This window comes from Saccostrea echinata, unplaced genomic scaffold, assembly GCF_033153115.1.
Source record: "Saccostrea echinata isolate AGI-Se365-2 ecotype Australia unplaced genomic scaffold, CSIRO_AGI_Sech_v1 ptg000025l, whole genome shotgun sequence".
Classification (NCBI taxonomy): Eukaryota; Metazoa; Mollusca; class Bivalvia; order Ostreida; family Ostreidae; genus Saccostrea; species Saccostrea echinata.
In genome coordinates, this window is record NW_026889774.1 from 23,732,791 (window position 1) to 23,748,090 (window position 15,300).

General features: G+C 32.5%; 1 protein-coding gene across 1 annotated transcript; it reads right to left on the reverse strand.

Annotated features, from left to right (window-relative positions):
- Positions 1 to 1,571: 1,571 nt before the first annotated feature.
- LOC133192742 (uncharacterized) lies at positions 1,572 to 13,289 on the reverse strand. Its single transcript, XM_061328755.1, has 10 exons — positions 13,248 to 13,289; positions 9,484 to 9,636; positions 9,034 to 9,201; positions 4,776 to 4,964; positions 4,495 to 4,659; positions 3,670 to 3,941; positions 3,201 to 3,399; positions 2,978 to 3,082; positions 2,715 to 2,840; positions 1,572 to 2,194 (listed from the first exon to the last, which is right to left on the reverse strand). The coding sequence occupies exons 2-10, from the start codon at positions 9,634 to 9,636 to the stop codon at positions 1,913 to 1,915; spliced, it is 1,659 nt and encodes a 552-aa protein (XP_061184739.1). The 5' UTR covers positions 13,248 to 13,289; the 3' UTR covers positions 1,572 to 1,912.
- Between the last annotated feature and the right edge of the window lie 2,011 nt (positions 13,290 to 15,300).

Genomic DNA, 15,300 nt, shown 5'->3' on the forward strand with positions numbered 1-15,300 from the left:
AACTTGCCGTAAATGATAAAAAAATATCAAAATGACGAACTGAATTACAAACTAAGAATAAGTTATTGTGTGTTATAATTTTTAAAACAATGTTAAATAAAATACATATAAGATGTCAGAAGTATTGTAACATATGGTCACTTCAAAATCTAGTATTTTTTTTTAAAGAAAACTTGTATATCAAAATTCTTTATTGGCTTAGATTTAAAGAATTGACTTAAATGGACAAAAAAGTGATCTTGGGGAATTTTATTGTTTCATATTTCTTTCATATAAAATCTTTTCAAACTAGAGTTGAAAAAACAATGTAAAATAACAATGAAAAATCCGTTTTTTCCACATATACAAGAGAAGAAAACTCAGTCAAGGTGTAGATCTAATCATTTATATCCCTGATACCATTTTGAAGCATAAAAACCATAATTTCTTTTGATTATGTATTTTAGAGTCTTTTAGGATGCGGTGGTTTTCTTCTTTCACATAAAGTTTACTAATAAAAATCCTGAAACTTTTTTTTATGCAATTGGCAATTCTATTGCAACTTCAGGAATTTAACTGGAATGCGTGTACAATATGATGATGTAAGTGAAAAAAAAGTTATTGGTAGTTAAATTTTATCAAAAAATTTCAATTTGATGGTCATTATTTTTTAATTCACCCCTATTTCAGGGGTGTGTCAGTGACTTCCAATAGTTGTATATCACATTTCACCAATCTATATCACTTTATTTTTTAATCATACTATAACATTCATTCTTTCAAATTGTATTTATAATATTGAAATCACTTCAAAGAGCTGAAAAATAAGTCAAATGATAAGATCTTTTGCAATTTATTACTCAGTATTAATATAATATTTAATATACATGTACATGTATTATTAATTTAACTATATTGATGTAAATATTTCATGTGTATCAGAAGTGCAGACTTACAATACAGTGTATTGCAATCAATTACTAAGTTCTGAAAATTTGCAAAAAGTGAATAATTAATAATTAAAATTAAAAATGATAAGAAAATTATAAAGAAAATTCATCTGTCATTCTTCCAATCAACCTACATGAAAATAAAATCAAGAAAACTGTAGACAAAATTAAACAAAAAAAAAAAGAAAAAAACTCTACATGAAATAAAAAAAATAAATGAAGACGCAAATATTGGCTTCAATTGAGGTATTTATCAGGTATGTTTTTTTCAGTAAATCCAACTTCCAACGGAAGCCCATTTATGACCTATTAAAAAATATTTTCGTATTCAATATAACTTATTGTCAAATTTGTTATAACGAATTTGATTCGTTATAACAATTTGTTGAATTCATTATAATAAATTAAATCTTTTGAATTCGTTATAATGAAGTCAAGAAATTGCTATAACAGATTAAATTCGTTTGAACAAATTCTAACATTTGTTATAACGAATTAAACTCGTTTAATCAAATTTGACAATTAGGGTCTATAGAAAAATATACATAAATTCGATATAACGAATTGTAAAATTCGTTTAAACAAATTTAATTTGTTATAACAAATTTTTGAATTTGTTACAATGAATTCAACAAATTTGTTGTGACAGATTAAATTCGTTTTAAAGAGTTCCACAATTTGTTAAATCAAATTCAATGATAGATCCTAAATGCGCTTCCGTAAACTTCAGAGTGGAGACAATACGTGAAAATGACTATGTATTCTGCGTTATAACCATTATGCAAATTTTGCAATTACAGTCGCATCTCATTATCTCGAACTCAACGGGACTGAGGTTAAACATCGATATATCTGAGGATTCGAGATAAAGAGGGTAAAAATCATAAAGAAAAAGTGGTTGGGACTGGTAAATCACTTCGACATATTCCTGGCATAGGAGATATTGGTGTTCGAGATAAAAGCTCAGTTGTGACTGTTTAAAATCACTTGGGCCAGATGAACCCTTTGCTAACAAGGGGTCCTTTATCATACAGATAGACAGCAGGCCAGACTGTCAGGTTCACAATGTCCCCCTTCTTTTCATAGTACTTGTAGGACTTTTTGTCCATCTGTTCCCCCTGTTTCTGCCAGCAGATACTCATGGGTGGATCCTGTACCACCATCAGCCACACAAACTCCACTACTTTGTCTATGTACTGCTCCACATGCACAAGTTTTTGGTAGTCCAGTTTACGACCCTCTTTGATAAATGTTTCCTTGAACATCTGTGTACAAAATTATTTTTTTTCAAACATTTGTTGACTCTCCATATTTTTAACTGCATTTTAAGTATAATAATATTGTTATGTGTAACCATTCTGCAAAACATGAATATCTTGATTTTCAATGTAAAATCGATTTGAACTTAACCATTTTTGATTGATAAACATTAAACTTCAAAAACATCTCCTGATACTCAGTATGTTGAATATATTTTTCACACTTTTTGTCTATTATGTTTAATTGTTAGAAAATTTCTTAATTGTGGTTGCTTATTTGTTATCATAAATTTTGTTAATCACTCTCAAAACAAAACGAAATAAAGATAACTCATGAAAACAAATCCCTTGGTATCACATGAAACTTGCCCATCACGAAAATGTACCAAATTCAACAGAACATTCATGTATAACTTGCTTTATTAACCATTTTTTGTCCAATAAAAAAATTGCTATTTCTCTTAAAGCAAGATTATTCTCCTCATTTATAACAGTTTTCAGATTAAATTTCAGGTTTTGTACATACCACACATAGAGACGGCACTGAGGCTTTGGCAGACGCCTTTTGGAACTCCTTGGCATGCTTAGTTATGGAAGCAAAGCTCTGGGGGTCGTGTTTTGTAGACCTGGATTTGTCAACAACTCGAACATCCTTCAAAGAAACATGGTCCAATAATTTAATCGAAACGCATTAAAATGAGTCACATGTCGATCTTTTAAAGTCCAAAGCAATATTTTTGCAATGTACAAAAAATCGTTCTCATGTTGAATTTTAATACTTCGAATTACCTCATCTTTGATCGTCCATTGAACATGAACCATGCAGAATCTCATACTATCCATCAAACGTTGGAGCTGCTGTTCTTTGACATCCTTTGTGAATTTTTCTGCGTGCTATTTCCGGAAAGTTGTAATTTCAGTTAAAATGCATGTAATAACAATCAAATCAATGCATACTTTTTAATAGCAGTTCCTTTATTTAAAATATCAATACAATTTGTAGTCAACTTACAATAATGATTTCCATTAACAGTTTAATGATCTCCTCATCAGTTTTGCCAGTTTCTTGCAACTCTTCAAAAGCATCTGACCATTCATTGTCGTAAACATTGTTAAATTTTTCACTGAGTTTTGTAGGTCTGTTGGCATCGCTCAAGTCGGCTATGTTGGGATTTCCTTCTAGAAGTTGTTTACTGGCAAAGCTGCTTAACCTAAGGTAATAAGAGAACACTGAACTGGATTTTTTTTAATGTGTTACGTATTACGTGTACATATCTAATACACCACATCCGGGTCAGTTACAATGAAAACTTATCCACATGAAAGTCCAGATATTACCAATAACAGAGCAAAAGCCCTGGGTATAAATTTAGAAGGATCTTCATCTCATAGCTAATACTTTATACCTTTAACATTCTTGAAATAAACATTTAATGTGAGGTGTAACTAATTAGGGATCCTAACTAGAACTTTGATCCCACCTCGTGGTGAGTTCCTCGATCTTGGCAAGGTGTATCTGTTCTCGCTGTTCCATTTCTTTTAGTCTTTCCATGGACACGGCCATTTTCTTCTCGTCCACTACCGGTTTCATGCCTCCATCCTCGCTGTCTTCACTGGTCAGACTGGCTTGGGAGAGTGACCGATGAATTTTTCCCCTGTGTGGCGGATGAGGGGCTCCCCCTTTTTCTTTCTTCTCTTTGGGTGGTCTACGAACAATTTCCGGAGTTCTGATCTCATCTTTCAAAACATCCTCCTTTAAATATACATGTATTGATACTTTTCCATTTGAGACCTCAGTTTCATATTATCAGTTTTCAAAACTTTTTCCTTAAAAATAAAGCATTTTATTTTATACAGGTTGAATATCAAGAATTGAAGTTTATACACATCATATGACATTGTTTAGTGACAACTTAAACATATATATATATATATATATATATATATATATATATATATATATATATATATATATATATATATATATATATATATATATATAATCCAAATTTAAATAAAAAACTAAAACTTTAATCTATAGAGCTTTCGCCCCATGCGGGCTCATCTACTGATGGGGCGAAAGCGCTATATATAGATTAAAGTTTTAGTTTTTTATTTAAATTTGGATTTTATTTTATCCCTATACCAAGGAAAAATATTTTATTGAATATATATATATATATATATATATATATATATATATATATATATATATATATATATATATATATATATATATACTAGTATATAATGTATCAAATATAAAATTTCGGACTTTATTTAAGATTTATTTCCTCCTCCAGTACCTTCTCCTCCTCTGGATGAAGTGTGAAATATTTCCTCTCCGCGAGTAGAAGATCATCCAGTTCCTTCTTGGAGTCGGCGTTTTCTGGATTCTCATTCACTTCCTCTTGTATGAAATTTTTCAAATGCTTGTAGCGACTATCGTCAATCGTGGCATCTCTAGGATCCTAAATGTCGTCATAAAAATCTTTTCAAAAATAAATTACCAGATGTACGCCTTTTTAATAAATATATATGTATATAAAATTGAAATTTATTGGAAAATAAGAAACACCATGTTTACCATAAGGTCTAGTTCTTTGGCCTGTGGGTCTCTCTGTGTTTCTTTAAGCCATTTCTTTTCAATGATCAGTAAGTCCTTGTAGTCACTCTCCGCGTACCTGTACCTGCGGGCGGTCGTGTCGTTGTCTTCCTTTACGCGATTCAGCACCGCTTCTATCTTCTCTCTTTTGTTAACCTTCTTCTTGGGAACCTTTGAAGAGTGAAAAACATTTTACTGAGGTATGAAGTCTTCGAGTTTTTTTTATACGGGTATGTATGAGATTTTTCCAACGAAAGCTTATTAGTATCAAGTAAAACAAGATGTGTTTGTGGAACACTGATGGCCCCGTCTGGCAGCCCAAGGTTTTTCAAATGCACGTCAAACTCCAAGGTCAAGAGTTCAGAAATGCTGGTATTCAAAGAAAGGTCTTGTCACAAGGAATACACATGTGAAATATGAAAGCTCTAGCACCAAACATTCAGAAAATATGGTCAAAGTTAAAGTTTTTTCAAAAGTAGATCATACTCAACGGTCAAGGTCATGAGGTAAAAAATATTGGTTCAAGAGGAAAGGTCTTTTAACAACGAATACATATATGTATATAAGTGAAATATGAAAGCCCTAGGACCAACCGTTCAAAAGTTACAGGCAAGGTTAACATTTTTACAAATGTAGGTCAAACCCAAAGGTCAAGGTCAGGAGGTCAAAAATGTTGGCAATCAAAGAAAGATCTTGTCACAAGGAATGCAAGAAATTTGAAAGTACTAGCACCAACCTCTCAAACGTTTTGGCCATGGTTAAAGTTTTTCAAAAGTAGGTCAAACTCCTAGGTGAATGCCAAAATGTCAAAAATTTTGGTACCCAAAGAAAGGTCTGGTTACATGGAATATGGAAATGAAGTATAAAAGCCCTAGCACCAACCGTTCAAAAGTTATAGCAAAGGTTAAAGTTTTTTTTTCAAAAGTAGACCGAACTCCAAAGTCAAGAGGTCAAATATGTTGGTACCAAAAGAAAGGTCTTGTCAAAAGGAATACACGTGTGAAATATAAAAGCCCTAGCGCCATCCATTCAAAGGTTATGGTCAATGTTAAAGTTTTTTTGCGGACAAACAGATTAGCAGGCAAACAGACAGACAGACGAACGGAAAATTAAAATCAATATGCCACCGAATGATTGATCAAGGGGCCATAAAAAAATAACACACGACTATCTCGTTATTACAATATAATTATCTCGTAATTACGAGGAAACTCGGAAAAGATCTCGTAATAACGAAAAAAGATTTCGTTAATACGAGAAAAAAATGTGATTATAGATTTGATAAATGGGAAAATATACCAGGTGAATAATTTTATCAAAATTTGTTAATCCTTTGTACTTCAAAACAAAGAAATTCTGCGGTAACCGAGGAAGTTAGAAAAGTTCGCGGACAAGTTCTATTGTGAGCGGGCTATTTGCATGAAAGCAGTAAAACTCTGCAGATAAAAATATACACATTTTCCAATTAATATGAAAAGATTTGGGGTTTTCCTATTATCTTTAAAAAAATTTTAGATAAAGCATGCTACACGGAGCATGCTACTTTTTTGGCACCTTTACATTACGGAGACATTTTTTAAATCAAAAATTGCACTGTTGTAGCACGTAAAGATTTTGATATTTCACCTGTCGCTAAAATATTCATGAATCGTCATTTGGCGAAAATTTGAACTAAATTGGAGTAGTAATGATTGTTTTATCGCTAATTATAGCTGATCGATGCGTAAAAACAAAGCAAATAGTGGTAACGCCATTGAACGTCTTGGAGCATCGAGCTATTTAGGAGAAGTTATGTGTGCAGACAGGAAAATGCCCGAAAGAGACTAAAATGTGTTTAGATGATGCTGGGGATTGCCTACACGCATCTAGTACCAAAGTGTTCAAGTGGTAGCAATTTTATAAGAATGGAAGGATTGACATTTTGGCTATCAACTTCTACGAATCCCCAACATTCTGCTTATCGCATGGACGTTGCGCCCATGGATTTTGCATTGTTTCTAATACCTGATTGCTGAACTGAACTTTTATAATACCATGGGTATGATTTTTTAGTAAAACGTTAATTCTGCGTTATTTTTTGGATTTTTTATTTGGAATACATTGTAAATGTGTACCAGAAGAATAATCTATGAAAAAAGGCATAAAAATATTTTTTGACCCGAGGGGGGGGGGGGGGTCCTGTCAACAAGTACCTGTGTCACAAACCGCCTTTAGACTCATTGAGTTCAGTCCCTCGAAGCCCCTTGACGTTTCTTCGTTCTTAAAAAAAATATTATACTTGCAAAATAATTAGCATAGTAAAACTGTATTTTGGTACATAGAGTTTGAATGAAGTCTTTTAATTTTGGTCTCTCTTATATACATTCTAACAATGTTTTTACATGAGTCGATCAACGCTTACTTAGTTTATTTTTAACAAATAATACATGACTGAAGCATACATCACTGAGGTGTTTCGGGTGGGTAGAGGTCCCTACCTCGGGGAGATCAATTTAGAATTTTAATTTCAAAGATCATTTTTATCTAGACTTCAAGTATTACATCTTTGTTCGTGCCTATCTAAGTACATGAAATTGTTTTAGGGAGACACTTGTCCCCATGGCCCGTTTTATTCGCCACTGATAGTAGAAAGTTGATAGAATGATTGCGTTTTCCAGATGGAAAATGCGTATATGATATAAAACGGCATAAAAAAAGAAAGGAGAAAAATCTTATAGCGATATATCATGGGACCATTTTGTATATATTATTTCGCACTTACGAGATATTTCTCTGGTAATTACGAGATATTTTCTCGTAATTAGCAGATATTTTCCCGTAATGTTGTGAAAAAATTATCTTAATTACAATTACGCAATCTTTCTTTGAAATAAAAAGATCTTTTCTCATGACTACGAGAAAATTATCTCGGAATACGAGATAGTTTTCTCGTAAATACGAGATAATTTTCTCGTAATTACCAGTAAGTTGGTTTTTTTTTTTTTTTTTTTTTTTTTTTTTTTTTTTTTTTTTTTTTTTTTTTTTTTTTTTTACATTATACTAATAGGCTTTCGTACTTTCCTATGTCATTGTGCAAATGACAAGCATTTTACAATTATTCTGCGATACTTGTATTTACCTATTATTTGGAAAACCCAAACTGCAAGCATAATAATTTTTTTAAATAAATTAATTCATTTAGTTTAACATTTAGTTAAAAATTGTTTTCGAACCATTACAGTGTATATTTTTTTCATGTAAGCAAAACTCAATTCCAGAGCCAAATACCATGCCACAAAAATACATGTACATGAATATGATATAAACTGTGGGCTTTGGAATATATCGTTTTCGATCCTGTAACATTCTATACGCATGTCTTAGTTATTGTTTTTCAGCAGCAATCTGGCAAAATGTTAATTTTTCTTGAATATTCAACTCATTGCCTTTACAATTTCACAAGCCACTGGGATAATATGGGTTAAACAGTAGATATGTGTTAGGTAAAGTTTTTTTTCTGGAATATGCATTCCATAATTCATAACTGGAATATATTCAAGCATGCTAATAGAATGAAGATGCATTCCATGAATTTATTTAACATTTTTATTTGCATAAACTGCAGTCTTATTCTGTGATTAAAAAATCAAAAACTTTCTAATCGAATCCTGCAATTATGCTTCAGAAAAATTCAATCACAAATATTAAACGGAACTTACTATGTCTCCTTCAAATCCATTTCCTTAGATATATAAAGCATCGCTGACAAAACAATGATTGCGCTATGCCATGTGGACGATGACATGTTTATTCAGAAATGTTAAGGAAAATCATATTTACTGTATATGGACGATAGACAGATTTTGATGACAAAAACATGCATATAAGCAAGTAACTATTAATATCAAACTCAGTGACAAACTTGGGTTACAATATTTTGTAGCTATGAGACTTTGGTGATCCTACAGAATCATGTTTTCCAGATTTTTTTGCGACAAAAAGATATTAATTTGAGAAAATCTTGCTTATGGTGGGAAGGCTACATTATTGCAGCGATATGATATACCGTTACCCTGTCTCACCAGAAAATCTTAATTACATGTGTGTACTTTCCTTATAAATTACATAATTCCTTCTTTACCTGAAACTAAGAAATTTAAAACGTAAAGATATTTTTAATACATGCACATATTGTTAAAAATCCAATCATAAAAAACCAGTTTTTCTTTCAACCCAAAATTAGAGAAAGCAATGCGGTTACCTCGCCATGACGTTTGCTCTGAGCCGCGTACAGCAGAATAAGAGTTTTAAATTCGTCCAGGGCGTGGTCAAACACATTGTGACCATGGACGATCAGCTGACTGAGGATCTGGAATTTCTCACATGCCTCAGCTTTATAGGACTCCGGCACGTTCAGACTGTCCATATTCTAAAATACAATACAGAAGGAATAGCATCTAGACTGTGTTGTATTACTACATAATAAATAATACGTGCATTTCAAATATAATACAGATATTTAGAACAAACTGACCCTGTCAAACAATTTGCATTATAAAGGCTGCATTATGCAAAGAAAGGATATTTCTTTTGGATTATGACTGTAAGTTTACGCTAAAATGCAGAAAAATTCCATTAATTTTGTTCTCGATATTTAGAACCAGTTTCATTTAATTTTTACGATGTACATGTATTTATCATAGGTGTGTACCCTGGACTCTCTCTGATATTCGAGGGCTCGGTCTTCCAGTTCTTTAAGCTGTTTGTAGCCTTCATTCCGTTTCGCCTTGTCTTCTTTTGATGTATCTAACAATATTTTGATATTCTGATACCTGCTTATGTAAGATCCTGGCTGACGACTCATCTACAAGTAAAATCAAATGACTTCATGATTTATTTCTGATATGCATAGATCTCACATGAATCTGGGATCAAACTTCAGTAAAGATTAAAGGAAAATAGAATCCCTGCGGATCCAGAATTTTTCATGGGATGAATAGTTGAATACTATATTGAAAACGGTTTTTCTCTAAGGGGATCCGCGTGTATTCTAAAACTTCGTTTTGCATTTTTAAGTTATTCACCGCAATTAAGGTAGCTCTAAACAAAAAAGTGCATTTTGGACTTTAGAAAAATACATAAAGGTGTACAAATTGAGACTAATTAATTCATTTTCAACATATGGTGCCTGCTTTATTTCCGCAGGAAAAATAATAACAAATGTGGACTACTCGTGAACAGATATCATTGTTGTTTACTTATATTTGGAATATAAATGGAAATAATGAATTCAATTACTTATTCTTAGTCTAAATTAATGATAAAAATGTTTTAATGTATTACAAATTGTGTAATTAACTGTAAATAGCAATTTTTCCATGTTACTTCTAAAGGGCAGATCACTCTAACTGCATAAATCTACCCTATAAATAGAACTCTTTAGTGTACAGTGTTTAGAGCTTCCTTAAAAATTTAAAATTCCTGAGGAGACGGATTGCAAGATCTTACCAACCAGTTTTTAATTATGGGAAAGAACGATTATGAGCATAAAAATCCTTACGTGTTTTATTTAATTATTCATTCGATAAGTAATAATATTTTTGCATTAAAACATCTCTCTAACCCATCCATAAATGTTTCAAAATATTACATGCCCCAATAAAAACTACAAAGCTACTGACTGTGACGGCACATATTGACGCCCAAGCACTTTTTGTCGCTGGCGACATTATTTATGTAGAAAATTGCACTATACACATATTGTCGTCCATTCGGCAAATATTGTTGTCGACGACAATATATGCCGCAAAAACGCCTTTTATTCCTCTGCAAAATGGTTAACAATATTTGCAGTACAAATTTACTCATATAGATCGCCAGCGACAATATGTGCAGGGGCGACAATATGTGCCGTCACAACTACTAATTTACCCATTCCTGTAGTTCCATTTGTCGTTAATAATTATCTCACATCTATATCCTTAAATTGCCTTTTGCTCTCGGAATGGTTTTTATCATACAAAATGAGGAAGAAGGAAATTTTCATGAATGTTTTAAAGCTCTATGTAATAAATAAAAATATATGTGTACCACATGTAACCAGGAAATCCATTAGCGATGGCTTCCAAACAGAAAAGGGGGGTAATTATTTGAAAAACACCTACATAAATGATTTATACAAAGAAATATTGATGGAAACGTCAATTTTGGCTGTTGCATAATAGTTGAGACATATGAATGCATGTGTATACTGAATAAAGGCATGAGAAGGGAAAAACAGCTGTGCAATTAATAGAATGCCAAAAATTTGATGTACAATAGTACTTACGTAAACCTATCAAATTTATTTCAAAATGCATATTGCAGGAAATGGGCTTTCTGCACATAATCTGAATATTGAACCTGATAGATGTGTTAACGAGCTTAGGAAATATAGATTTTGTGAAATGTGTTCAAAAAATGTGATTGAAGATGAATTTCATGTTATACTAGATTGTCTTCTTTTACCCTGACCTCAGATTGAAGGACTATAGTATTTGGAAAAATTTACTATAAGAAACCTAGTGTTTGGAAATTCCAACTTTTAAGCGTATAAAATGTAAAGGAACTTCTTGGAAGTTATTTATGCCAAGCCCCCATTGGGCAAATGAATTATTGCAATTTTAAAAGTTTCAAAATAACAATTACTAGCTGATATAACATGTTCTATGTACCTGCTAATTAGTTACTTATTTATTATGCTCATTCTAAAATTACCATACCCTGTAATACTTATACTGTAAATATTTAGAAATTACATATAATTTGTACTCTTGAGTGTCGTATGGCACAAAGAAATAATTTGAACTTGAGGAAAAAAAATGCTCTCTCCGTGATTTCACTCTTGTACCGTGTCGGCACTAGCCTTTTATTAATTAATAATCTTAACTTAATTAGTAATACATACATAATGCAGACTATATGTAATTAAATACTTTGTACAACACTGATCAGCAAAATGTGTCGGCTCATCCTCGATCGTTATCAAGCTAAATTATTTCATGCTGTGAACCAAGTTATTTTTTTAATCCCAAAAATGTGATTTTTGGTTATAGCTTTGTACACGGACACTGGAAGTTATTGTAAATGTATAGTGCGCGCATGTATAAAACCTCCAGTATCCGTGGTTTTGTATACATTGCAAGTTTTAATACGCATAAAATGTAAAAGTGCACATATGCATAACAAATGCAAAAAAATCTGGACATCGCTTTTCAAACCTTGAGTTTCTTTATTTTTTCCCAACTATTAGATTTTTTCTCTGTTACTACCCACTAACGAAGTACATTTCCTATCCAAAAAATAAAATCCTTGATAAGTCGGTCTTTTGACTTTTTTTCATTGAATGTGAACAGTCTTTATTTAATAAGCAATACTGAACTCGGTGGAATAGCAGTTTAGAGTTCGAATTTTATAGTGGCCATGCATGCAAAATGTACGTGCGATGCACTTTCAGTATATGCGTACAATATACTGGCTAGCTGTTTAAAAGATTGCAGATGAAGTAACTGTTCATTGTTTTCTCATTGATAGACAAGCACTTTGTAATGACCTATTTCACAGCTAATCTATTTGTACATAAGATAATAAGTACAAGTCCTGAATTTTCTTATTCAATGCTAAATTCCAAGTCATTTTTTTACAGTAGTATTCATAAGTAATAATATATATGCTGCTTAAAACATCTCTCTCTCTCTCTGTACGTTTTATCTGTTTTAATTTAATCGTTGACCTACTTAAATTTAACATTTAAAATGCACAACAAGGAAAAATAGTACGTAGCAGTTAAAATACATTTCGGATAAACCTTCTGAGCAAGTATCAAAACAAGTTTGCAAAGTTACCCCTTTTACTCATGGTAAATAACTGCATTTCCTTCACCGCTTGTATTTTTCCAAAAACAGTCCATGTCTGTATAGCTGACATGTATGTATGTTTTTATATTTCGTTTATTTAAAAAAAAATGAAATTCCACATGATGAGGAACTAAGATGATTTCCTACGTTGACAAAAAAATATGGATATATTTATATCAAATTAGATAGAATATTCTATCGTTAAAATGATATTGTCTTACGGACCCGGTTTGTGGCGAGGGCTTGACCAGTGAATACAGATTGTTCCATCAAATGTACATGCATGCATGTGAACCAGATTTTGAAAGTGGCCTAAACTCAGTTAATGTAAATATAGAGTATGTGCATGTATACATATTTTTTAAATACATGTATATGTTTACATTAACTTCAAGTGCCCGTAAACTCGTTCAAATCATTTATAACGAACACAAATATTTCTACTTTCGGTTTAGATATGCTCTATGTTTGCATCTTAGTGACAATTATTTACATCAAACAAGTAAAACAGATATTTCATTTTTTTTCTATTTTAAATGCACAACTGCCCAATCTTGCTGTTCTTTGCAAACTATCTTACCCTGCCTCTTGGATGAGCTCTGTATTCCTTTGAAGTTCCGTCGAGCAAAACTTTTGTTTACGTAGAAGTAGGTGAAGGTCACATATTCTCGTGGGATTGAGAATGGGTTGCATGAATTCAATGTTGACATATCATGAACCTGGACAATAGAAGTTAATTATTTTTTACGTATTTTTTGGGGGAAAATTAAGATAGGAAATTAGATTAAAAAAACCCATATCACTCTCTCTCTCTCTATCACGACCCCCGGGGGTAGGGCGGGGCCAGAACAGGGGTCAAAGTTTTACATAGGAATATATAGGATAAATCTTTAAAAATCTTCTTCTCAAGAATATAGCAAAGTCATTATTAGTCATGTAATATGGAAGCATCCTCAGGTAATGTAGATTAAAGATTGTTCAAATCATGACCCTGGGGGTAGGGCGGGGTCAACAGGATTCAAAGTTATACATTATAATATATAGGAAAGACCTTTTTTTTTAAAAAAAAATTCTCAACACCGGCAAAGCCATGTTTAGTTCTATTAATATAGAAGGATCTTCATGTAGTGTAGATTCAAGTTTGTCTAAATCATGAATTCATGACTCTCTGGAGGAAGGGCGGGGCCACAACAGGAGATCAAAGTTTTACATAGGAATATATAAGACAAATCTTTTTCTCAAGAACAGCAAAACCATGAATAGTCATATTAATACAGAAACATCCTCATGTAGTGTGGATTCAAGTTTGTTCAAATCTTGATCCCTGGGGGTAGGGCGGGGCCACAACAGGGGATCGAAGTTTAACATGATTAATAGATAAGAAGAGTGAGCATGCGAGGTTAAGGAGAAGACTACCTAATTTATAAATCTTGTGTCTTATTATTTTGTCAATAAAATATTTTCGATTCAAATCAATTCAAAGTTTTACACAGGAAATTATATATAGGAAATATCCTAAAAACAAACCCTCGCAAGAACAGCAAAGCTATGATAAGTCATATTAATACAGAAGCATCCTCAGGTAGTGTAGATTCAAGACTGTTCGAATCATGCCCCCTGTCGGAAAGGTGGGACCACACCAGGGAATAGGAAAGTGATCAAAGTTTTACATAAGAATATGTAGGAAAAAGAATCTGTCGATGAAGAAGAAGGGCCATAGTTGTTCAGGTGAGCATTGTGGTCCCTGGATCTCTTGTTTAAAAAGCATCTATTCAAGAACCACTGGGCCAGAAAAGATGAAAGTTATGTGAAAGCTCAAGTTTGTTCATATCATGACCCCCGGGGGGAGGGCGGGGCCACAACAGGGGATCAAAGTTTTACATAGGAATATATCGGAAAAAATCTTTTGAAATTTTTAAAATCTTCTTCTCAAGAATAGCAAAACTATTATTAAATGTAATCATATTGATATAGAAGCATCCTCAGGTTGTGTAGATTCAAATTTGTTCATATCATGATCCTCGGGGGTAGGATGGGGCCACAACAGGGGGATAATTTTTTTTACTTAGGAATATATAAGAAATTAAGAACAGTTAATTAATAGTCATATTAATACAGAAGCATCCTCGTGTAATGTAGATTCAAGTTTGTTCAAATCATGACCACCGGGGGTAGGGTGGGGCTACAACAGGGGATCAAAGTTATGCATAGACATATATATATATATATGAAATATCTTTTAAAATCTTCTTCTCAAGAACAGCAAAGCCATGATTTGTCATATTTTATGGAACTATCTGCAGGTAGTGTAGATTCAAATTTGTTCAAGTCATGACCCCCCCCCCCCCCGGGGGGTAGGGTGGGTCTATAATAAAGTTTTACATAAGAAAATGTATGAAAAAGAATGCTGATGAAGAACTTAAGGGTCATACTTACTCGGGTGAGCGTTGTGACCCGTGGGCCTCGTATTACTGATGGTATGAACTTTGTTTGCTGCTGAAAAACACTCTAAGATGTTGGCGGTCTTGCCTAATGATCGTTATAGAAAACTCAATCTGGATTCACTGACTAAAGTATGACGTGAATCGAAGTTTTCAGCTTATAATTGGATCAATATTATAATTGTTTAAAAA